The 25,845-nt window shown below is 38.0% G+C and overlaps 1 protein-coding gene across 8 annotated transcripts in view; it reads right to left on the reverse strand.

Moving 5' to 3' along the window:
- GOLGB1 (golgin B1) overlaps nucleotides 1-25,845 on the reverse strand; it is a 76,120-nt gene that overhangs the window by 15,434 nt on the left and 34,841 nt on the right. For all 8 annotated transcript variants that reach the window (XM_024994656.2, XM_059887930.1, XM_005201431.5 and 5 more), the window contains 5 exons: nucleotides 24,528-24,642; nucleotides 21,871-21,944; nucleotides 13,663-18,860; nucleotides 10,901-12,812; nucleotides 3,526-3,704 (listed from right to left, as the gene is read on the reverse strand). In XM_024994656.2, coding sequence (XP_024850424.1) covers nucleotides 3,526-3,704; nucleotides 10,901-12,812; nucleotides 13,663-18,860; nucleotides 21,871-21,944; nucleotides 24,528-24,642 — 7,478 coding nt within the window. The remainder of the gene's footprint in view (nucleotides 1-3,525; nucleotides 3,705-10,900; nucleotides 12,813-13,662; nucleotides 18,861-21,870; nucleotides 21,945-24,527; nucleotides 24,643-25,845) is intronic.

Here is a 25,845-nt window from a genome sequence, read left to right on the forward strand (position 1 = left end):
TAATTATTTTTATTATACTGATATACTGATACTTTTATTATACTGTCATCAGGGTAGCCCCTGTGTAAGCTGGATCAGACTCTACACTCCACCTCATATTCTCTGTATTCTCTTGCCTGTGCTGGCCCTGTAGCAGCAGGTAAGGCAAAGCAGGTGGTGCTTGGTCAGCAGCACTTTCCAACATACAGATTCTCCTTTCAGTACCAAATCTTGAAAGGTTTGGTTTTACTAAGGTGCATTGCACCGTCTTACCGAACAGTAACAAAGTCCCAACAAGGAGGCTGCAAGAACAGGACCTGTCTATATACTGTTAAGCACTTACTCTTTACCTTTACTTTTTGGATCAAATCTGAGACACTGAATTAAATGAACCATCAAAAATATCAGTTCCTATCATATCTTTTTTTCCTCTAATAGAACATATAGCATTGTTATTCATCTTTAAAAGAAAAGGGCAAGACAAGATGGAGTAGATGCATTTTTCCTTATTCCTCCCACTATGCACATGTATGCTCAGTCGTGTCTGACTCTTTCTGACCCCATGGACTGTAGCACACCAGGTTCCTCTTTCCCTGGGATTTTCCAGGCAAGAATACTAGAGTGGGTAGCCATTTCCTGCTCCAGGGTACTTCCTGACCTGGAAATTAAACCCGAGTCTCTTGCATCTCCTACATTAGCAGGTGGATTGTTTACCACCACTCCACCTGGGAAAGCCCACATTTCTCCCACTCCTCCAGCAGTAAATTGGTAGTGTCTCCCTTTCCCTCTCAGCATGGTGTTAGTGGAAGCCTACTAAAGATTTAAAGAAGATTGATCATTAAAACTTACAAGACTCCAAAATGTTCAGGAACAACTTAAAATCACTCATCATACTAAAAAACAGGGAAATCACAATTTGATTGAGAAAACAAAATTAACAGATTACAAGACCCAAGATGACACAGATGTTGGAAACATATATACAGAATTAAAGAAGGATTTTAAAGTGGCCATCATATAAATGCTTCAAAAAGTAATAACTAACACACTGGAAATAAATGAAAACAGAGAAAGCCTCAACAAAGAAACAGAAGATATAAAGAAGACCTAAACGGAAATTTTAGAATGAAAAAATATCAAAATATCCAAAATAAAAAGCTAACTCAATGGACTCAAAAAGCGATGAAGGAAAAAAATATCAGTGAACCTGAAGATAGAACAATAACAATAATATTAACAATAACAATTACAATAATATTGCAATAATAATAATTGCAATAACAATTATTGCATCTGAAAGATAAGCAATAAACTGGTTTCATCAAAATTAAAAAGACCGTCTCAATGGAAAGAAGAAAAAAATGAACTGCAGACTGGAAGAAAATATTTGCAAGTCACATATCTGACAAAACACTTGTATCTGGAGTAAAAAACAAACAAAAAGGCTCTCAAAACTCAACAGTAAAAATTAATGACACAATTAGAAAACAGAAAAAACACAAATATTTCATCAAAAAGGATATATAGATGTCAGATAAGCACATAAAAAATGTTCAACATTAGTAGCCCTTATGCAAATTCAAACCACAATGGAACAGCATTACATACCTATTAAAAACTAAAATACAGCTACAATATCAAATCCTGATGAAGATGCAGCATTTGATATTGAAACTGGATCACTCATATGTTGTTGTAAAATAATACAGTCATTCTGGAATATAGTTTGTAGCTTCTTTAAAAATGAAACATATTTATTATATGACCTAGAATTTGCACTCCTGGGCAGTTATCTCAGAGAAATTAAAACTTACTGTCAACATGAAAGTCTATACACAAGTGTTTACAGCAGCTTTATTTACAGTAGCTAAAAATTAGAAACAACACATGACCTTCAATGGATGAATGGTTGAAGCAGTACATTCATACCATGAAATACTGTTCATCAATAAAAAGAATGAAGTATCGATACATGCAAAGATGTTACAGATGTCAAGGGCATTATACATAAGTAAAGCTAATTTCAAAAGGTTACATACTAAAAAATTCTCAGAATGAGACAAAATTATAAAGATGGAGAAACAGATGAGTGGTTGCCAGAAGTTACGGACATGGAGATGGAGGGAGAGGAAGAGCGACTATAAACTAGTAGCACAAGGGACGTATCCGTGATGACGGGCCAGTTGTGCATCTTGTTGCAGTGGCGGCTACATGACTCCACACATATCATAAAGCTGCACAGAACTATACACATACTTGAGTGAAAGTCTAATTGGTCAAATCTGCATAAGGTCTTTGAATCGTACCAAAGACTATTTCCTGGTTTTGAAATCAAACTATAGTGATATAAGATATTACCACTGGAGGAAACTGGATGAAGAGTACATGAAAGCTCTTTGTACTATTTTTTTTGTAACTCTCTACAAATCTATAATTATTTCATAATAATAAAAGAAAAAACTAAAAGGATCACAGCAAACTGTGGAAAATTCTTAAGAAGATGGGAATACTAGACCACCTTACCTGTCTCTTAAAAAACCTGTATGCAGGTCAAGAAGCAACAGAACTGGACATGGAACAAGAGACTAGTTCAAAATTGGGAAAGGACTATCACAAGGCTATATATTGTCACCCTGTTTATTTAACTTATATGCAGAGTACATCATTTAAAATGCTAGGCTGTAGGATGAATCACAAGCTGGAATCAAGATTGCTGGGGAAAATATCAGCAATCTCAGATATGCTGATGATACCACTCTACTGGCAGAAAGTGAAGAGGAACTAAGGAGTCTCTAGATAAGGATGAAAGAGGAGAGCAAAAAAGCTGGCTTAAAGCTCAACATTCAAAAAACTAAGATCATGGCATCGGTCCTATCACTTCATGGCAAACAGAAGGGGGAGAAGTGGAAACAGTGACAGATTTTCTTTTCTTGGGCTCCAAAATCATTGTAGATGGTGACTGCAGCAATGAAATTAAAAGACGCTTGCTCCTTAGAAGGAAAGCTATGACAGGTAACCTAGAAAGTGTATTCAAAAGCAGAGATATCACTTTGTCAACAAAGGTCTATATCGTCAAAGCTATGGCTTTTCCAGTAGTCCTGTGAGAGTTGGACCATAAAGAAAGCTGAGTGCCAAAGAATGATGCTTTTAAATCGTGGTGCTGGAGAAGACTCCTGAGAGTCCCTTGGACGGCAAGGAGATCAAACCAGTCAATCCTAAAGGAAACCAGTCCTGAGTATTCATTGGAAGGCCTGATGCTGAAGCTGAAGCTCCAGTAATTTGGCCACCTGATGTGAAGAGCCAACTCATTGGAAAAGATCCTAATGCTGGGAAAGACTAAGGGCAGGAGAAGAGGGCAGCGAAAGATGAGATAGTTAGATGGCATTACCAACTCAATGGACATGAGTTTGAGCAAAGTCTGGGAGATAGTGGACAGAGAAGCCTGGCATGCTACAGTCCACGGGGTCACAAAGAGTCAGATATGACTTCCCAACTGAACAACAACGAACAACAACAGAAAGGGTTAAAAAGCAGAGATTACTATACCTGAGCTGATGCAGCTCATGCTGCCAGGAGAGGTTTTCCTGTTTTAGCTCTTCTTGCATAATCTGAAATGTTTTTGTCTTATCTTGATATTCCTGAAGTTGAGCCTTCAGTGGACGTAACTCAGTAATTTCTTGGTTAATCTGTAAATATTGCTGCTGCAGATTCTTCAACTCCTTCAGCTTTAACCAAAAGGAAAGTGAAAGGGTGATTTATCACATTTCATGAACATAGCTAGCTCCCTGTTAAGTCAGTCAACATCACAATAGACTACTAATACCTAACAATCCACTGACATAATTGCAGCATGAATCCCTAATGTAGTGAAATACACGCAGCCAGGCTGGTGGGAATCTCCCCATGGAGTGGCCATGAAGGCAGCAAAGCCCAGCAACTACTGCAACTTCCCAGTCCCCTGGCCCTGAGGTCCTAAGCTGATTCTAGATTTAAAACTCTGGAGATGGGATAGACAATGGACTTACAGCTGCTTGGGGGTGGTAACTCCCTAAGATAAAAAGTATAAAGATAGACTGGCTTTCTATTTAACCATGTGCCCTGGCTAGGCTTCTAAACACTGGTTCATGAATATCAACCTTAATTCTACCATAGATGATGTTGATTATAAAGAAGGCAGTGATGCCCAGGCCCAGTGCTTAAGAACAGTTAGAATTTGGAGTCAGCTATCCTGCCCACATAGTGGGCATGTTTCACATACTCTTTAAGCCTTAATTTCCTTCACCTATAAAATGAAGATAATTACAGTACCTCTTATAAAGATTATGAGAATTTGACAAGAAAATTAACATATAAAAATCAGTGGCGGTGTTGATGATGATGAACTTGCCTTTAATTAACAAACCTGCCTATCTATTACATTGCAGATATATCTTCTAACTCTTTACCCCCAGTGTTCATTAAAAGCTTGGCAGTAAGAAATAATGTGAGGATGTCAGGGCAAAGAGGGGGCCCCTAAACACGTATCTCTTTCACCCATCTGGAAATATCACTAAAGCTACAATAAAGATATTTTATAAGCATAAAACACATGAACAAGAACAACAAGAGAGGAGTCAGTAGCAATGAAAATAATTTTGGAAGCTAAAAAGTAGATGTATAAATGGTAACTGACTTAACAGATCTGGGAATGGCAAGTCTTAAGATGGCAGTAGGGAAAGTCAAGAACCAACAGAACTTACTTGGCAGACTCTTCAAAAGGCTTAGGAATTAAGAGCACTAGGTACTTTTTGGAAAAGATGGTGATGGGAGTAGCGAGGAGGTGATAGCTGAGATAAGCAGGATCAGATGAAAGATGCTTAAGAAAACAACATCCCTAAAAACACTCCCAATTTCACACTTTTTGTTACTCTGACAGACAACTAGAATTTTATCCTTTAGAGAAGGTTGAAGGAGTGTCTCTGGACTATGGAACAGTTGAAGGTAAAGGTACTGCTCCAGCACCAGAGTGATCAAGTGAATGTATGCTTTCTGAATATTAGAAGACATTCCCGTACTCAGCTTGAAGAGTTCTGACACAGAGGCCTTAACCATCCATGCAGGAAATGGAGAGGTCTTCTTTGGAAAACCTGACTAACCCAAGAGGAACTAAAGATATCAACATGGGGACTGCCCTCAAAAAGCTCAGCAAGATAACCATGAGCTGAAACTCACAGTTGGGAAGTCCCACCCACAAGCATTTTTTAGACTCCACCTTTGAACATGAAGAATAAACCACTGATTAACCCTTCCCTGAAGAACAGCTAACATTAGGCAGGGATAAAAAGAAACTGAAAGAAAAGTAATTCAGAAGACATTAACAGAGGAAAGCATGTCATGTACTCAAAGATTTAAGAGAATATTGGAAATCAGAAGCATTACAGCAGAAATTTTAAAACTATAAAGAAAAACTCAAGAGAAAATTTCAAAGAACAAAATTGCCCCTAATCTACTTGGAGAGATAAATTAAGAACATCTATCCATGAGACCAAAAAAAAAAAAAATCCTTAGAAATCAGAAACATGATAACAAATATGAAAACTTCAATACAGGATTCATAAGACAGAGGTGAGAAAAACCTTCCCAAAATAAAACAAAAAGAATAGAAAAGGTAAGAAAATTATAGAACCAAGCCAGAAGGCCCTACATCTAAATAACAGGATTTTCACAGGGGAAAAAAAGGCGGTAGAGAAAAAGGACAAGGGAAAGTAGTAAAACACAATTCAAAGGAATTTCTCAAAATTGATGAACATGAATTCTTAGATTCAAAGGACTAGACAGAGTGATGAATAAAAATAGACTCACGCCAAAACACATTATTGTGAAACATCAGAACATACTGGACTGAAAGATTCTATATACAGTTGACCACTGAACAACACAAGAGTGAGTTGAAAATCCGTGTGTACTTTATTGTCAGCCCCTCGTATATGTGGTTCTTCTATATCTGCTGTTCCACATCCACAGAGTCAATCAACTGCTGATCCTAGAGTACTGTAGTATTTATTACTGTAGAAAACCCATGTATAAGTGAATCCATGCATTTTAAAGCCATATTGTTCAAGGTCCAACTGTATTTCCAGAGAGAGAGAGAGGGACATGAGGGAGGGAGAGAAAGATAGAGAGAGAACTAGATAAACAGAGAGAGAACTAGATCACATAAAAAGGATAAAGGATCAGAATCTTTGGACTCCTGAACCACAATGTAAGCTAAAAGGGAATAGAACAATGTCTTCACAGTTTTGAAGAGAAATCATTTTCAGCCTAGAATTCTGTGCTCCACCAAACCACTGGAAATGATTAGACATTTACCTCCCCTGTATCTTTTCTTGGAGAGTTACTGATTTATTCCAACAAAATGATGGCACAAAACCAAGAGGAGGAAAACAGAGAATATAAGAAACAGGAGATCTAACACAGGAAAGAACAGGAGGGAGATATTCTAGAAAGAAAATTATGTCCTAGGAATAATATAGGGCAACTGATTCATATAAGAGCAAAAAAGAGAGTTCAAGAGAATTTTCTTCCTGAAGACAAAACATACAGGAAAATAAACATCTTGAAAAATGTGGATAAATGACAGTACATCTAGGGTTAAATTACATTGATAAGTACAAAGAAAACTCAGTAACAACAAAAACACAGTTACTCATTCCAGGAAAAACAAAGGAGACAAGGAAAATAAAAGTAATACATAGGTCGAGAGGTGCTTGCGCCCAACTGTGTCAGACTTTCTGCAACTCCATATTGCAACCTGAATACTGGAGTGGGTTTTTTCTTCTCCAGAGGATCTTCCCAACCCAGGGATCAAAACCATGTCTCCTGCATTGCAGGCAGATTCTTTACCTGCTGAGCCACTGGGGAAGTCCCTCACATCCCCTGCTTCTCTTGAATTGGCAGGTGGATTCTCTACCACTGACCCAGATGGGAAGCCCCTCATATCTTTAAACGCTACCTCAAATCACTTTCAGACTGAAGTGCACATACAAACGAAAAGGCACCTCTAGAGATTTGCACTCCATCCTTTAGACAGGAACTGCCCAAGTGCTTCCTTTGATTATGGGAAAGTCCTAAGGAAGTTTGGGTGATGAAAACTCCAAAATGTTTCCAGAGTTGTCAGTTACACGTAGTAGAATCCCCTGGGTTATTAACTCCTTGCCACTTAGACCCTCAGACTTTATTTGGGAAACTTCCCTTTAACTATGGAAAGAAGAGGACCAAAGTAACCTGAGCTCCTTTCAAACTGAGCTCCTCCCTTAGGTGGTCCTGAGAGAAAGGAAGCCTAGTCTAGGCAGAGGTGATAATTTGCTGGCCTGGGCTGAATATTTAAACTGACAGTGATTGAAATGTTATCATACATGCAGCCAGTGGCTGAGAGACTAGAAATTTCAATGCTCATGAGACAGAGTGAGAACAAGATGCATGGAAAAGAAGAGTCGATGGAGTTAATAATACATTCAGTAAGTATGCAGAAGGGCCTCAGCAGACTGGCAGGGCCTGTATGCAATATCACTGAGTCAGACTGTCAGGCCTTCATGTGATTTATAACCCTGCTTAGGCACCCCACTCCAGCACTCTTGCCTGGAAAATCCCATGGATGGAGGAGCCTGGTAGGCTGCAGTCCATGGGGTCGCGAACAGTCGGACACGACTGAGCAACTTCACTTTCACTTTTCACTTTCATGCATTGGAGAAGGAAATGGCAACCCACTCCAGTGTTCTTGCCTGGAGAATCCCAGGGAGGGGGGAGCCTGATGGGCTGCCGTCTATGGGGTTGCACAGAGTCAGACACGACTGAAGTGACTTAGTAGCAGTAGCAGTAGCAATTAGGCTTTATGATTCAGTCATGGCAGATGTAAAAGCCTCAGTCTCAAAAGTTCCTATAATCTCCCTACACACCAATTTCACAAAATAGAGAAAACAGTGTTTTCAGTAACAACCACACTGATAGAGAATATCCACCACAATTGCTGATTATCTACCATATGATTAACTACCTTTCTGCTAAAAACCATGTGAAATACAAACGCGTATAAGATATGACATTTACCAGGAGTTTGAAATTTAAATGGTGCAATAAAAAAATACAAAGGTATAGAAATTTTACACACACAAACACACACACCCATATATATCAAGACAACATGGGACAAAGGAAAAGAGAAGCACGAGGAAAGTACAGACAGAAGGTAATAGACAATCAAGTGATCTGGAAATGTGACCAGAGGATCTAAGTTCTGGAACAACCTTTAAAGAGTAGGAATATTTGCCCAAAAAAGGAAAATGGAGAGGACATTTTTGTTCAGAGGATGGTAATGTGGGTAAGTAGACCAGTTTGTGGGTGAGCAGATCAGATGGCTGACAATAAGAGAAAGAGTAGGGAAGGGGACGCTGGAAAGACAGGCAGATACAAACCATGGGGTCTTAAAACCAGACCAAGAGGTTTGAATCCTAAGCATATTTTAGAGATAGAATACTTTTTAAAGGTTACTGAACAATGCAGTAATAAGAGAGTAGTTTCAGAAAAATGTATTCAGCAATGGAGGGGTAACAACTGGGAGCACCAACATTATAACCGTTTAAGGGTAAAGTGTTAAAAATTTATCCTAAGGTGTTGATGATGGAAAGGAAAAAAGAAATATTTGAGGCACACTATGAATAAAGAAATGATAGACCCTAGATAGGCTCAATGCAGGAATACAGCCAATATTTTGTAATAACTGTAAATCAAAAGTAACCTTTAAGAATTGTACAAAAATTTTAAAAAAGAAATGACAGACTTTGATGATTAAATGAAATAAAATCATAGACAGTTAGAGTCTTAGGAAACAGAAGAACATTTCTATAAGTTATATGGAAATTAAAAAAGGCTGGCTTTATAGCATAGGTAACTATAGTCAGTATTTTGAAAATAATTTCAAAAATAATATATGTGTATATGTATAACTAAATCACCTTGCTGTGTACCTAAAACATTGTAAGTCAACTGTACTTCAATAAATATATATATTAAGAAAAAAATCAAATAAATAAAAAATGCTTTGGCTTGTAAATACCCAGCAGACAAAAAGGTATTAATAGAACAGGGGTTAAGAGATGGAAAGTTTAGTCCCTAGTATTTACAATAGCTAAAAATAGTAAAGCAACTCATTGAATAAAACATAGCTAATTCAGACTCTATCCTACCAGCTTTCAGGAAAAAGATTTTGACCTAGAAGATAATCAACACCTGGATAAGTCAGCAGTCCCCAACCTTTTTGGCACCAGGGACCAGTTTCACGGAAGACAGTTTTCTGCGACCGGGGGCGGGTGGAATGGGGATGGTTTGGGGATGATTCAAGCACGTTTCATTCATCGTGCACTTTATTTCTAGTCTCACGCCACTGCTATCTGAAGGAGATACCAGTCTGCGCCTGGAGGCTGGGGACCTCTGCTATAAACTATATGTGAGGTATATATGGTCCTGAAGAAAACTTTTTGCATTTGCATTCTGAAAACAATGACAAAAGCTTAAGCTCCTAGAACAAAGTCAGCTAAACTGAAACTATTTTAAAAATAAAAATAAATATGCCTAAGTTGTATTAATGTCAAAATTGTAGCTGAAAAGGGAGGTTTTGTTCAGATTACAAAAGGGAAAAAAGATTGTCTATAAATATTCAGTATTAAATGTAATATGAATGAACATATTATCTACCAAGAAAAAAAAAATCTGCATAAGACTTTACAGTTTAGGAGAAATTAATTTTTTCCCCTGGGCTAATAATGGTGGCTTAAGACGGTAAAGCGTCTGCCTGCAATGCAGGAGACCTGGGTTCGATCCCAGGGTTGGAAAGATCCCCTGGAGAAAGAAATGGCACCCCACTCCAGTACTCTTGCCTGGAAAATCCCATGGACGGAGGAGCATGGTAGGCTACAGTCCATGGGGTCACAGAGTCGGACATGACTGAGCGACTTCACTTTCACTTTCAATCTTAAAAACTAGAATTTTCATATTCTGGATTTAAAAATAGAAAATTTAGCCTTTTGAAGCTCAATTTATTGCCCATTTGAGTATATGGCCTAGACAGAGTTAAGAAACTGTCATGAGAGTGAAAAGAATAATGTCACAAAGTAGAATCCTGACAGCCTGGCTGGGCTCATACAGTTCTAGTTTTGCCTCTAAATTTTGATAATATGCAAGTTTTCAGGGAAAAAAAAAAAAAAAAAAAGACCTGGATTAAACTATGGGATCCTCTTAAAAGCAGTAAAAATTTAACACTGGAGATCTTCCTTATCTTTCTCTAAGATTAAAAAAAAAAAAGTTGGATATATAAAGCAAAGTGGGAAAATGATTCAGTCTGCAAATAAAGCTTTACTAAATAGTCATGTAAAATTATTTAAATTAATCCCTTTTACATTTAACTCTTTTTTTTTTTTGACAAAGTAGGGTTGTGTTTAGATAAGTACAAAAATAAGCCGACTCCTCTTTATCCTTAATTCTACCAGATTTTACTAAACTATCAGTGTGAAAAGGCACTTAAGTGATCCCAATACTTTCATTCAATTAAACTATGACAAATTCCAGAAACATGTGTGTGTGTGTGCGTGTGTGTGTGTGTATAAAATATATAAAATAGCTCTCCATCTCTTAGTCCTTTCGTGATCCATGGTGAGTTCTGTGCAAAGGAAATCTGTAATTTTTTAAAAACAGCAATGGAAGATTTAAAGTAATTTAAATAATGTTTCTCTAAGACCAAAAACAATCTGTGGGGCATATGAGATCATCCCAGAATACCAAGTTAAAATGAATAAAAATTTTTACCATTTTCTGTAAAAATGAAAATCAATTTAAAGAAAGTTTCAAAAACTCTCAGAAGAAGACCGGAAAGAAAAAACTAAACACTCACTAGTCGGTCGCGGTCATTCTGGAGTGACGACATAGCTTTTTTTAAACTCTGTACTTCAGCAGGGCTGGTTGCAGGTGGGGCTGGGGACCTCTGCCTCCCGTCCTCTGACTTGCGTAATTTCTCCAGTTCACTCAATAGGCGATCTCTCTCATTCTGCAGGCTGGCCATAGCCTTGGAAAAGGACTGCACTTGGTTGTAAGAATCTTCCAGTTGTGAGGACAAGTGAAGCAGTTGCTCATCTTTGGACAGAAGCTGCTGGTTAAGTTTCTCAAGGTGGGGCAAGCTGTTATCCTCAGTGGAAATCACTGGAAATGCAGCTTTAGAAACAAGAACATCTCTCTCCCTGCTTATGAGGCCCTGTTCTCTCAGCTGTGCCAACTCCTTCAGACTGGCCTCATATTTCCTTTTCAGTTCCTCAAGTTCCTCATGCGCCTGATCTCTACTGTTTTGTAGGGAACTCATTGACCTTCCAAAAGACTGGATTTGTGCTGTGAGATCTTTATTTTCTTTGGTGACCATGAGTAACTTCTGTTCCATCTCCACCAGATCTCTTGCTAGCTCCGCCACCCTCTCTTCTGCTGTCTCAGTTTCATTGCGCATTATCCCTGCATCGTGATGAAGATGCTTTAATTCTTTCTTCAGTTTGTCTTCAATTTCACCTACCTTCTTGGCAGCTTCCTTCTGAACATTAACCAATTCCTCTTCCAGTTCCATAACTCTCTTCTGAGAGGAAGAAAAGACAGTACTTAACTTCTGTACCTCTTCTTCTTTGGCTTTTAATTGGGCCTGAAATATTCCTAGAGTACCTTCTTCTTGCAAGGCTGTCAACTGTTTCTTTAATTGCGATAGAGAGACTTTCAAGCTCTCAGTCTCTTTAGCTAAATCTTGTTTCTCCTCCTGGAGGGCAAGAGAGGACCTCTGCAGCTCCTCCCTTGCTTCTTCAGACTCCTTGAGCTTTGCTTCTAATTTAGCATATTCACCTTTCACCTCCTTGACCTGCTGAAGCTGAGCTTCAAGGAGCTGCTTTTGCTGACAGTCTTTCTTTGATAACACTTGGTTCAGGTCTTCTCTATACTGGATCAGCTCTGCATTGAGCTTGGCATTCTCAGAATTAAGGTCATCCATATGACTTCTCAAGCATCGGATTTCTTCCTTCAGCTTATTATTCTCAGTGGCAGCATCTTGAATGAGTTGGTCTTTTTCCAAGATCACGGAGAGATGTCGTTCTTCCAGCTGTTGGTAGTCACTGACTATGCGGTCTCGGTCATCCTGGAGGGAAGACATGGATTTAACGAAGGAATTCAACTGCGCCTTCTGCTGCATATTCTCCTTTTTTATGTTTTTCAGTGCTTCCATAAGCTGATTGGTTCTGTCAACAACTTTTTTGTTCTCCTCTTCTAAGACAGTGTTCTCCTCTTCCTCCTGGGACAGCAGATTTTCCAGTTCTTTAATTTCTTTATCATGCTGCCTATGCAGTTCAGCCACGGCCACCTGGACTGCCTGTTCCTTGGCAGAAAGCAGGCTTATAATCTTCTGCTCCTTCATGTTTATTTCTTCATGCAGCCTACTGGTCAGTTGCCTGGAGGCCTGAAGATCAGTCTCCAGCTGCTCATAACTGAACTTACAATTCTGGATATCAGCCTCTTTCTGCTTTATGATCCCTTCCAAATTTTCTTTATTTTCCTTAAATTTTTCTAGAGAGTTATTTAAATCAGTTGACTGGTCTCTGAGAATCTTCAGTTCTGATTCCAACTTAGCTAAATCATCCTGAGAACTACGGTATAGATTTTGAGTCTCTTCGAGCTGGGACAAAAGTTCTTTGTTTTCTCCTTGCAGAGTATCACAGACCTTCTGCTGAATCTGGACCTCTGTCTGAGCTTTGGACTCCCACATCTGTTTGTCATGCTCAAGCCTAGAAAGAAAGAAGGTCATTAATTACAGATTTCAATGGAAAAGTACTTGATGCCTAAGAAACACAACAGGTACTCAGATCTATAAATGAATAAACATTCATAATTGAAGGTGTTTTTAATAAAGAGGTATCAGTTCTATGAATGTTCTGTATTAAAGGTATATTGCATCTAAGAATTTATATAAAAATAAACTCCAAAGTCTGTTGTTAATTTAGTGACATGAGTTTGGATACTCTGAAGCGTGCCCCCAATTTGTACTTGGTTCTAGATAAGCTGTTGTCTGGCCCCTGAATGAAATAACCTTGGTATGAGAGGCAAATGAGGAAACCTGTCTCTGAGCAGAGGGATTCTACTAAAATGAAAGAGTATAGTGTGGGGACGCTGTTAGTTCCTGAACTAAAGTGATATAAAACTGGAGTTTGAGGAAAATAACTCCAGCAGGCATATGCAATATAAATTGATGTGGAATATGGGGAAGAGAAAAGAGGAGATAATTTCAAAGGCTAAGACAGTAATTTGAGAGTATAGAAATTTACACTATGGTAAAAATTCAGAGATGGGCAAGGACAGTAGAAATGAAAATGAAAAGAAAGGAAAAAGTCTAAGAGATCTCTCAACAGAAAAATGGGTAGAGAAGTAAATTAATTTTTCATGCCAAGACAAGTTGTAGCAGAAAGTCATTTGCAAAAAACAGAGAGACAGTGAGATGGAAGTGAGAGGGAATACATCTTCTGGGGGGAAATTTACACCAAAATTAGTCCCATAATATTAAAGGGAATGGAAATAGTTTATGACTTCCTTTGCCTTCAATTTCCTTTGGAAGAGCTAAAAGAGTTATTATTCATTTACCTGGAAATGTTGATCTTCAGTTCCTCCATATGGATGGACATCTGCCTAAGCTGATCCTTTAGAACGCTGCAATTCTCCTCTTTAAGTCTAATTTCTTCTTCTTTGGTCTGAATAGCATCACTGAACTTCCTCTCCCACTTTTTGGCTTCATCTATCACCCTGTCCCGATCATCCTGGAGGGAAGACATGCTCTTAGTGAAAGCTGCCAGCTGGGCCACAGTACTATCCAGGTTTTCCTGAAGTTGCTTAACTTCCTTGTCTTTCTTGTTCAAGGTGACCTGAACCTCTCCAAATGTCTCTTCCAAGTGGACTTTTTCTCTACGCAAAGCATCCAGTTTCTCTTGCATATTCTTCTTCTCTTTCAGGTGTTTCTCCTCTACTTGCTCCAGTCTTCGCTCAAGATCTTCATCCTTTTGTTTCATTTGGCTTTTAATGGATTCTTTATTTGACTGAAGCTCCTTTTTCAACTTGAGATTGTCTGCTAGGACCCTTGCTGCTTCACTTTGAGTATCATCTAGCAGTACTTTGAAGCTAGCTAATTCCAATTCTGCCTTCTTGCGGTGTTCATTGGCTTGAGCCAGATTTTCTTTGGTTATTTCCAAATCTTTTTGGGACTCAGTCTGAACAAATTCTAGAGCCTTAACAGTTCTCTCCAGAGCGCTGATTTTCTCTTGGTACCTAATACAATCCGTCTGCAGCTGCTTTACTTCTTGCTGTTTTTCTTTTAGCAGCTCCTGCAGTTCCTTCGCATGGCTTTTATTGCCAGGTCCTTTCTGAGCGCCTTGTATTTTCTCCATATATTCCTTTCGTATTTCTGATTCCACCTTAGTTTTCTCCTTGACTAACTGTTGCTTTTCTTCTTCCAATTCACTCACACACTTTTTAAGGTTCTGCATTTCGGATTCTAGTAGCTCGTTTTTGATCTGGGCATCTGTAACATCCTGATAATAATTCCCAATGCTTCCATTAAGTTCTGCTAACTGATTCATAAGCCTCTCTTCCAAATCATCTTTCTCTTCTTCTGCTGTCTCCTTTAACTTGGTAACTCTGGCAAGTTCTTCTTGGGTTTGCTGATTTAATAGGTTTATTTTGGTTACTTCTTCCTGAAGCATTTTTAGTTCACCATCCTTTGCCGCTATTTGACTCAATAAAGCATCTCTCTCGTTTTCTAAATTCTGGCTAAAGTCCTTGTCTTTCTGCCTGCCTTCCTCTAATTCAGTGATTCTTTCTTTGAGCTGATCAATCTGCTGAAGGTAGTTATTAATTTCATCATGTAAGCTGACATTCTCACATATGTCAGGCTTGGCACTGTTCTCTGATAGAGTGGATTCTAAATTTTCAGGCCTTGTGTTCATCCCTGGGGAATCTTGCTCATCAGCCTCACCTGGAGCAGACGGGGTCGCCTCTTCAGTGACAGCCATCTGGTTGTCATGCTTCTCAGTGGGCTCCAGGCTCGCTTGTTTGGACACATTATCTTCTATCTGATGCTTTAAATGTTGAACCTCTTCACTTAAAGAGTCCTTCTCTGCCTTTAAGGCCTTAAACTCCTCAGAAAGGGTTTTATATTCTGTTTTGACCCTTTCCAGCTCCTCCTTCATGTTGGAATTGGAAGAAAGAAGTGCCTCCATACTGTCTTTAGATGTATCTCCTGCAGGATGTATCTCTGCCCTAAGCCGCTCATTCTCTTCTTCCAACTCTAGGATTTTCTGCTGTTTAGATTTAGCAAACTTTCTCATCTTTTCTTTCATCTCCTCCATTTCCTGTTCAGCTTCCTGCAACTGCTTTTCTGTTTCTTTCTTGTTTGCTTCTGTGCTTCGTAACTTGCCATAAAGTTCCTGCTTCTCCTGCCTCACAGTTTCTACGACATGCTGAATTCTTTCTGCCTCATTACTAACATTCTCATAGGACTGCAGAAGAATTTCATATTCCTTTTGCAATTCTTGGTGTTTCTCTTGCCACTCAGTGCTTTCTGCAATCTTGGAACATTTCAAAGATTCAATTTCCTTCATTAAGTTTTCCTTGTCTTCAGTAAGACCCTCCAGTGCTAATTTCAGACTTTCACAAGAACCACTGAGACTTTGATTTTCCATTAAAGATCTGTCCACTTCTGCAATGAGTTTATCTCTTTCTTCCTGAAGAACAGCTAACTTTCCTAAGAATACATCTTTTTCTCTATTTTGAGCAGAAACTTGGTTTTCCACATCTGCCAGAGACTTAGTGAGATGCTCAATGGTGTCTCTGGCCAAAGACAACTCCTCCTGGAGACCTTTGTTTTCCTTTAGTGCTTCCTTTCGGGAAATGAGGGCAGCTTGCAGCTTCCTCTGTATTTGCTGTTTTGCTTTACTTTCTTCTCCAGTCTCTTCTGGTTTCTGCTTCAGTTCGCAAAGCTCCACCTGGAACTGCTTTATCTTCTCATCATGTTCTTTGGCTTGCATTTCCAGCTGTGTACGCAGTGCCTTTACTAAATCCTCTTGTTCTGTTATCTCCGTTTGTACTTTAGTAAGGGCTGTTTCCTTTTCACTAAGCAGTCCAGAAAGGTATCTAACTTCTTCTTCCTTTTTGCTTATGAGTTTTTGCAGTTCATCTAGTTCAGGCTTCAAGTCTCTTAACTGCTCTAATCCAGCAATCTCTAGTTGACTGCTTTCCAGTTTTTGCCTCAGGGTTTCTGCGTGGGCTTCAGCTTCACAGGACTCTGCCTTCAGACTTTGGATTTCTAAATCCTGTTTATTTATCTGCTCTTGTAACTGAAATACTTCTTCTGATTTTTTAGTCAGCTCATTTATTGTAGAGTTAACCTTTAACTCTAACTCTTCTTTCTCAGCCTCTATTTCTTTCAGCTGGGTCTTAATCTGGGCAATAGCAGCATTGCCCTGCAGAGCATCTGTATCTCCAAGATGAGAAGGCCAGTCTGGGTGCAAGTCAGACTCTGAAACAGATTGAACAGGCTGCTGTTTGGTGGTTTTGAATAAAGGTTCTTCTAAACCTTGAGTGGCAGCGCCTGGTTCCTGCTGGCCACTGCCTGGGAGTTTTCTGTCCATAGATTCCTGTACTTGAATCTGCAGTTGTTTTAGTTGGTCCCCAATGTTCTCATTTTCCTTGCTTTGCTCATCAAACTGTTCTTGCAAGCGATTATAGTCATACTTCTGTTGCTTTAGCTCCTCCCTAAGATGTCTTTCTTTCTCCTGTGCCTTTTTTAGAATCACCTTGCGAGAGGTTAATACTTCCTGTAGCTTCTTTTGAAGTTGCTCCTTTTCTTTTTCAAGGTCGACTATTTTTTCTTCCAGTTCTGGTTTCCAGTGTTCTCCACTGCCGGCACCAAGTGGACTGATGGCCACTGCTTCTTTTACAGGTGCTGCTGAGTTTCCATCACCTGCATCCTTGTTACCTGTGGTTAACTTTTGGATAATTGCTTGGTTTTCAACAACTTCTGCTTGGAGCAGATCTATCTGGTTTGTCTTCTCCTGCAAATTCTGATTCATCTGTTTGACCACAGCCTGTAACTGTTCTTCTATTGCTGCCTTTTCTTCCAAATCCTTCCTAATGTGCTCTAGTTCCATTTCCTTCTCAGATATTATCAGTTTTAAAGACATTTCTATTTCTTGGCACTTAGAAGTCACACGTTTTTCTAAGTCTTCTTTGCTTTCTTTATCTTCCTCCACTTCCCTCCTCTCACTCTCATGGAGCAGGATCTCTTTGCTGGGTTCATCTTTCACTTTGGCCAATTCCTCTTCTAATCTACTGACTTTCTGTAGAAGTTCCTTTCTATTAATAAGAGCAGCCTGGAGCTTTCTCTTTCTCTGCTCACTTTCTTTCTTTACAAGGTCTAATTCACGTTGAAGTTCTTCTTTACTTATTAGTCCTGCTGGGCTCAACTCATCATAATTCTGTTTAATGCTGGAAACAATTTCTTTATCTTCTTCCATCTGCTCTTTTTTGGTCTCTTCAGCTCTGGATAATAAATTCAGCTGTTCTTTAAGAGTCTTTATTTCAACCCCAAGAGAAAATTTCTCTTCATTAAGCTGAACCATTTTCTCCGTCATACTAAAGCTGAGTTCTGTCACTTGCTGATCCTTCTCCTCAATGGTCTGTTGGAGTATTTCCACATCTTTCTTTTTTTCTAGTAAGAGTTGATCCATTTTTGCTATTTCAAGTTCCTTCTGTGAAAGAGCCTGTGAAAGTTCTTCCACCTTATTTGAGACCTCCCTCTCACGTTCTGCCCCCTCAAGCACTTCACTCTCCTTCTTCTGCAGCTGGCTCTGCAGGCTTTTGATCAAAGTACTTTGCTCAGAAAACTGAACCTGCACACCGTCTAGTTCATTCTGTAAAACTTCAATCTTCACATCTTTAGATTTGGCTTCTATGGTGAGGCTGTGGATCTGTTCAGTGAGCAAGTCGTGATGAGCAGTCTGACTTTCATAGTCAAGTCTTCTTTGCCTTTCTGCTTCTGCAAGGCTCACTTCTAGTTGCTGTACCTGAGCCCTCAGTTCCGTTACCACACAAAGTTCCTTCACCTGAGCAAGAAGCTGGTCTCTTTCTTCAGACAAAGCAGTAAAGGCATTGTTGGTGTTTTCAGCATTTTTCTTAAACTCTTCTATCAGCTGGGTTAGCATGCTTATTTCCTTCGCTTTCTCATCTAAATTTTTCTCATAGATTTCTTCTGCTTTATGAAGGTTTACCTCAAGCTCCAAAACTTGACCTTTTAGTCTTTCTAGTTCATCCTGGTGACACTGACAAATACCTGGGGCAGCAGAAGAGGGTTTATCATCATTGTCCTGCTCGGCTGATTTTAATTCCACTCCGGTGTAAGTTAAAGATATTTCCTCGGATGGTCTATGCTGGTGTTCGGGGCTCATCTGCTCTCCTTTCTCAGTTGTTGTGCGACTGCTCTCTTTATCTGGTGTCGGTGGAAAATGCTGCCCTGTATCTTCAAGCAACACTGTCATTTTAACTGGAGGTATTCCTTCACTCTCTATCTGTTTCATTTCTTTCTGATCAAGGAACTCAGGGTCACCTTCTGCCCTTTTGCCTTGAAGCTGCAGCTTAAGAAATGCAATCTCCTCTTGAGCTTCTTTCATTTCCAGCAATAAAACAGATAGTTCTTTATGCTTCTGAGTAAATGTGTTCTCCAGGGCATCTTGTCCACTTTCCTCAGCAGAAAAACTGCTCTTGTTGAGCCTGGTAATATCAACCATGCTCACCTGTTGTTTTTTTTTTAAAAAAAAAAAAAAGAAAGCACCTCAATCAAATGTTTTATAGGAAAGAGCCTAACTAAAAACTGGTATTTTGTGCATTTTACAAAACCAAAAACTTTCCATCCAAACTTTCCTACCACAAAACTGCTAAATACTTTTTAAATCAGTTTTTATTTCCCAACTTGGACCTCTGAGGGCATCCTGTCAATCCCGCACTGAGCACTGAAGTCAAGTCATATTCATAAGACCTAAGGAAACCTGGGACTCATTTTCTAAATATTCCTCACTTGGGAAACTTTTTCTTCAGATTAAAACTGCTTATTTCTCCTAAGAACTACTTACAAATAAAAAGCAAAGCAAGAAATAAATTTTTGTTTCATCTCATGCCAAGAAATAAGTTACAGGATTCCTTTTCCTAAACTATTTATTGGAATAGGAAGTATTAGATAAGATAGCTATTAACAGACAAACAGATTATCAGACAAGTTGATTAAGATAAAGTACCAGGATAAAATAATCAAAGAAGAGTTCTGCTGGAGCTTGGGAAGAAATTACAGACCCATGTGACAAAATATTAACCAAGTTACTATTACAAAGCTTACTGTATTAGACTGCTCAATCCATATAAATTATTTCCATAATTGTCTTCCTGGGACAAAACCAGTGAATTTCATGGTAAATTTAGTATTTTATTAAATGAGTTTGGGAACCATTTACATAATAAAATATCCATCTTTGTCAACAGCAGCTTTTCTCCCCACCCCCCAAAAAATTCCAACTTGATACGAAGGAAAAACAAACAAACAAACTAGGGGATTGTCAAACAATGTGGTGGCCAAGCGCACAAGCTCTGCAGTCCAGCTGCCAGAGTTCACATCTCTGCCATTCACTAGCAGAAGCTGGCACACAGTAAGCCCTCAATGAATATTACCTATTATCTTGGTATCATTTTCAGCCATTGAGTAAAAGAAAAGAAATCATTACTTCAGAACTATATATTATTTTACAGAAAGTTATTATCTCATCATTTTTCATTAGCACTTTTAACCGTTTAAAATTCTTCACTCTCTGTATTACTTATACTCACATTTCTAGAAACCAAAACTGGACACACTTTTAGCAGAGGAAAATTTCCTTTATAATTTCCTCATGTCACATTACTATTTATCCATTCCTACATACATGAAAAATCTAATATAGTCAAGGCATCACTTTTGCCAGAAGATGGAAATACAACTAACTCCTTTTCCTGGTCTCTCTCATATCCTAAGTATTCTTATTTCCTCTTTACTAACTATCTGTCATGCCATTTCACTCACTCTCTTCCTTCCCTAGTCTCATTCTCTGCTGCTCCCTATCCTATCTATAGAGTTCAATTAACTTTGGCTTGATTTTTTTTTAAAGTCAATGTTATACATCAGAGAGCAGAAACTGGATAACTTTGCTCTTTCTAGCCACTCGCACTTTTCCTTCTGGTATTAGTCTTCCCCTTTAGACTGTGCTTACATTTTCTATGGACCCTTTCTATTCACTCTCTCTTATCCCAAGGAATTATCTTAGTCACCCTTGCTTTTACAATTTCTGTGGAGCTCTTTTCCCCTTACTTTTCCACTGTTTCCTGTTTGTTCTCCCTTCTGGATATTTTGTTTTTCTTAATAGATTCCCATATTTCTTATCTGCTCTTGCATTTGTTTTCACTAGACATTAATTGCTAAGCATCTTAAAACATTAAGCATCTCCTTGGCTAAACAAGATTCATTTTTCACTACTAAACTCTCATAATTTGTCAGTAACCATATAATGTTAAAATTATTTTCAAAATTTAGTCCACTTTTCACAATTTTGTGAACAGAACATCATATGAAAACATAATTGAATGTAAATGTGGAGGTTAACTTTATGCCTCAAATTTGGTTAGCCCACAATACTGAGATAATTGGTCAAACATTACTCCAAATGTTTCTGTTGAGGTATTTTTAGATAAAGTGAAGATCTAAACCAGCAGACTCTGAGTAAAGCTGGCTGCTCTCCATAACGTGGATGGGCTTCACTAATTGGTTAAAGGCCATAACCAAAAACAGATGGCCCTCCTCCAAAAAGAAGAAATTCTGCCTGCAGACTACCTTCAGATTCAAACTGCAACTTCTCTGGGTCTCCAGTGTGCTAGCCTACCCTGCAATTTTGAATTTGTCAGCCTCCACAATTACATGAGCCAATTCCTTAAAATAAAGCCTGTTTATATATATTTCACTTCCTATTAATTCTGTTTCTCTAGAGAACTCTAATACAATAAGCAAGCAGACACTATTGTAAAGAAGTTACATTATTCCTCAAGGCCATTTATGAGTCTATCACTCACTTCTTCTTTTTCATTTTTTTTCTGGCCATGCCACATGGCTTGTGTGATCTGAGTTCCCTAATCAGGGATCAAACCCAGGCCCTTGGCAGTGAAAGCATGGAGTCCTAACCACTGGACCACCAGGAAATTCCCCATCACTGACTTCCTAAATGGAAGGACAATTAAACACAATACAGCCAACAATTATCTTAACTTAGCAGAATATTGAGCAATCACACATTTCTTATAATGATTTTCAGGTTATAAAAAGCACCATTCTTTAAGGATACCTTTTGAATATAATCCTAAGTGAAACTGTGCCAAATGAGAAGGGGGTGGTGGGGCGAGACTGGAGATTTTCACCTAATTTCTTTACTGAGAAACTTTCTGAGGTGGGCAAAGAAGTTGAGATAAATGATAACCCAGCATGCAAAATAGAGTATCAAATACCAAATAAATGCTACTGTACCTGCATTGGTTCAACACAAATAAAATGTCCAAATATTTATAAACAAATGAGAGTAAATGAGAAATAATAACCATTACAACTCTCTTAAATCTCACTTTCTAGGTAATGTAATTCTCTGTCGACATTAGAAAACTGTACAAAAGCTTAGGCCTGAAACCACCTCCCTGATCGAGCTCATATTCTCATTATTTTAAGAATGCATCACTTACCTCATGGACTTCTCTATCTACCTCTCCAGTTCTCTTCTGAGACTCCAGGAGAGTAATCTGAGAGGATAGTTTTTCTGAAAGTCACAAAATAAATAGCCTTAGAAGGTAAATGTAGAAGTGTTTGGGAAAAAAAAAACAAAACAGAGGTATGATTGTGTGTGAGGCTATTTGAGATGCATGAAATAGCCAAGAGGAAAGAACAGACTAGTTTGGGGGAGATAAAACCCTTATTTTATTAAAATAAAGAAGTGGCAAAAGAAGATGAAAAGATGAGATATAAGATAGAAGGGTAGTGGGTGTTAATGATTAACCTGAGTGAAGTATAATACATAGTGGAAGGCTTTAAAGGGGGAAAAAAAAAAAAAAGCCAGAGCACATGATGAAAAGCAGCTATTTCTACAGCATAATTTGGGAATTCTAGGGAAATAAATGTAACTTATCTATAACTTTTCTGTGTTCATATTATACATCATGCATTAATATAGCACTTAAAATGTCTTCTACATTCTTTCACATATGTTCATAAGGACATCAAATTTTAGCATAGAAAGGAGCTATCCAATCTCTTCAATGACCATATGAGGAAACAAAGAAAGGACATGTCCTACAGCTAGTTCATACAGCTAGGATCAGAATTCAGTCTTCTGAGTTTGCACCCATGTCTTATTACAATGTGGATATCTAAAAAGGGTAGTAGTACCTTGGAGGATAAAAATATTGAGTGTTAGTAAGCCCCCAAGAAGTTTATACTCTTTCTGAGAAGCTAAGACAAGTATACGAAACAAACAAAAAAGCTTATTACAAACAAAAAAGCTTATTTTTTACATTACATCCAAGTGTTTTAATATGACCCACATGATTTGACCCCACTTATTCTACAAACTCTATACTGCTCCCCTTTTGCTCACTCTACTTCCAAGAACACTGGGCTTGCTTCTATCTGAAAACATATCAAGTTTATTCATACCTCAGAGTGTTTACACTGCTCTTCCCTGCTTGGAATGAGATGTGTTCAGTCTCTTTTGTGTGGCTGTCCCCTTTTCATCATTCAGGTAACCAGTGATCAGAGAGGCCTACCCTGACCACTCGGACACTACTTTCTCCTTCCCCCAGACACATGTGCAGTAGCCTGTTCTATTTTCATCCTAGTATTTATCACTCTCTGAAATTTTCTTATGTATATACATGTTTATGGCCTGTCTTGTCTTCTAATATGTTCAGAGCAGTATCCTCAGCAACTAGAGTAGTCCCCAGTACATAGGAAAGGCACCACAGATATTCACTGAATGAATAAATGAACATTCATGAAACAAATGAATTTAAGACTGTATATAATATGTTCAGACATTTCACAAGTATTTGAGGAAGGAGCACAGTGGTAGAAATGGAAGCACAAAAGGTGAGATTACTATTAATAGAACATGACTCATAAAACAAGGGTAACCAGACATGAAAACTAATACAGAAAACCTTAGGGCCAGCGACCCCTGCAGTAAAGAGCAAAGAGAACAGAACTCATGTAACCTCTAAACCATAATGAGCCACATGAAAGTGACAGAGACTGCTTGCAAAACTGCAAAATAAACATCATGGATAAGGCCTCAGAGAAGTGGGTTAAGTGGGTTGAATAATGAGTTGAATTTGTGGTATTCTTTATCAGCAATGGTAGGACTAGTCTAATAAAGGTATATGATCCCTATATACCTTAGTTTATAGCTAAGTGGAACTGTACAATGGTTAAGTTGGAAATTTTGGTATAGACTTTAGGAAATTGTACGAACTTTACTTGGTATTCATTCTCACTCTTAAAGCACAGTAGTCAGTTACTCCAGGATAAATTAGATAAGTGAAGCATTATTAACTACAAGTTACTAAAGCTATACGGTCCTTGTGAAGCAGGTGACAAACGGAAGGAAGTATATCTTCATTCTTACTAACTGTTCACACATAGTTCAATAGAATAAAGCGCTAAATTTAGTTCAATCCAACAAAACTTTATTCAGCAGTCACTCATTTGCTAGGTACTATTCTAGTTTCTGGTAAAGGGTAAAGCAAAAGATGAAAAAAAAAAAAAAAATGACCCCTGCCCTTGAAAATGAATTTTAGAAGCACAAAAATCATTAATCCAACTTTGGGAGATTAGGACCAACTTCTCAAAAAGTTAATGCCCTCATTGAGGCCTAAAAGATGAGTTCAAGAAATAGCCAGGCTAGAGAAAAAGGATAAGGTTCTAAGCAGTCTATAGCATGAGCAAAAAACAAAATGGTTTCTACCTCTAAATCTTTACTTATACTGATCTCTGTTACCTCATCCCACAAATTTGTTACTGGAAAAGTTCTTTCTCTATTTTACCTATTTAAAAAGTCATTGTCTTATTAAGGTCCTATTCGAGCCATACATCTGAGACGATTCCTTGGCCACTCCAAAATGAATATAATACAGATCTCCTGCAGCATTTAAAGCCCATACTGCAAAATGTTATACTTATGTAAACACTGGCATTGTGTTCAAATTGTTTAATGTGTATTCATCCTAACTTCAATAACTATCAGCTGTGCTAAGATCTTTAATATCATTGAATCTACATGTTATACATATACAGTGATAAAAGTTGTTGGTTAAGAGGTCAGAGAATTATGGTTTTCATTTATACGTACCATTCTCAGCTTTCAGCTCCTCCAGCTCTACAGAATTAAGGAGCAAGGCTCCCTTTTCATTCTCTAGTTCTACCACTCTCTTCTGCAAAAAGGCAATACTCTCTTCAGTGACTGCCTAAATTGTAGAAAGACAACAAATTAATGATTCTCCAGTGCAAAACTCTCATACTAATGTCCAGACAGCCTCTGGCATTTTTGTGTTCTAAAAGTTCTCCAGCCTTGAAAATACTTTAAAAATAGCATCTACTTATCTGCCTAGGTAATCTTTAAAGCAATGCTTTTCATCTGAAGATAGAAAGATGAAACCTTTCACACAAATTTCTAGTTCACTGGCTTCTGAATTTAAGACCAAAGCCTGGATTTTCCAAGTCTATTACACACGAAAGAAAATTTTCAGAATACAAAAAATTAAAAGCACATTATGAGTTCTGGAAAAACTTCAAGTAATCTAGTATGTGTGTAAATGGAGTCTTCAAAGGAAGAGAGAGGTCAGAAAAAATATTGGACTAATTAATGGCAGAAAAATTTCCAGATTGAAGCAAACTATAAACACAGATTTAAAAGGCAAATTCCAAGCACAAGAAACGTGAAGAAAACTATGTGAAGGCACATTATAACCAAAGTGTTCAAAACCAGTGATAAAATCCTAAAAGCAATCTGGAAATAAAAAAAAAAGAGACAAAAATGACAGTAGATTTCTTACCAAGAAACAAAATGCAAGAAAAAAGAGTGCAGTAATAGCCTTAAAGTATCAAAAGAAAAAAACCGATCAATATAAAATTCTACAGTTAGCTTTTAGATTAAAAACAACAGAGTGATAAAGATTTCTTCAAATACACAAGAGCTATAAGAAGCCCTTACCAGCAGACTTGTGTGCTCAAGAGGGCACACACACACAGTAAAGGAAGTCCTTTGGGCAGAAGGAAAATGACACAAGATGGAAATAAGAAACTACACCAGAGTTTGGCAAAGTTTAGAGCCTTCTACCTGTTTCTGCAAATAAAGTTATGGCCTAAAGGCCTACAATATTTATCATTTGACTCCTTACAGAGACTGCCAATTCTGGATCTACCCTAAAGAAAAGCACCAGAAATGGTAACTGTAATGGTAATTAAAATTTATTTTCTTATCATTTGAATCTCCTGAAAGATAACTGACTAAACAAAAATAAAAATTTTTGTTTATAACATGTTATATTTTTTTGTTTTTGTTTTTTTGTTTATAACATATGCATAAGTAAAATAATAACTAAGTCCCCAAAATGAAGAAATACAAGTATACAATTGTAAGGTTTTTATTCTATACATGAAGCAGCACA

Source organism: Bos taurus, chromosome 1 (genome assembly GCF_002263795.3).
Source record: "Bos taurus isolate L1 Dominette 01449 registration number 42190680 breed Hereford chromosome 1, ARS-UCD2.0, whole genome shotgun sequence".
Lineage (NCBI taxonomy): Eukaryota > Metazoa > Chordata > Mammalia > Artiodactyla > Bovidae > Bos > Bos taurus.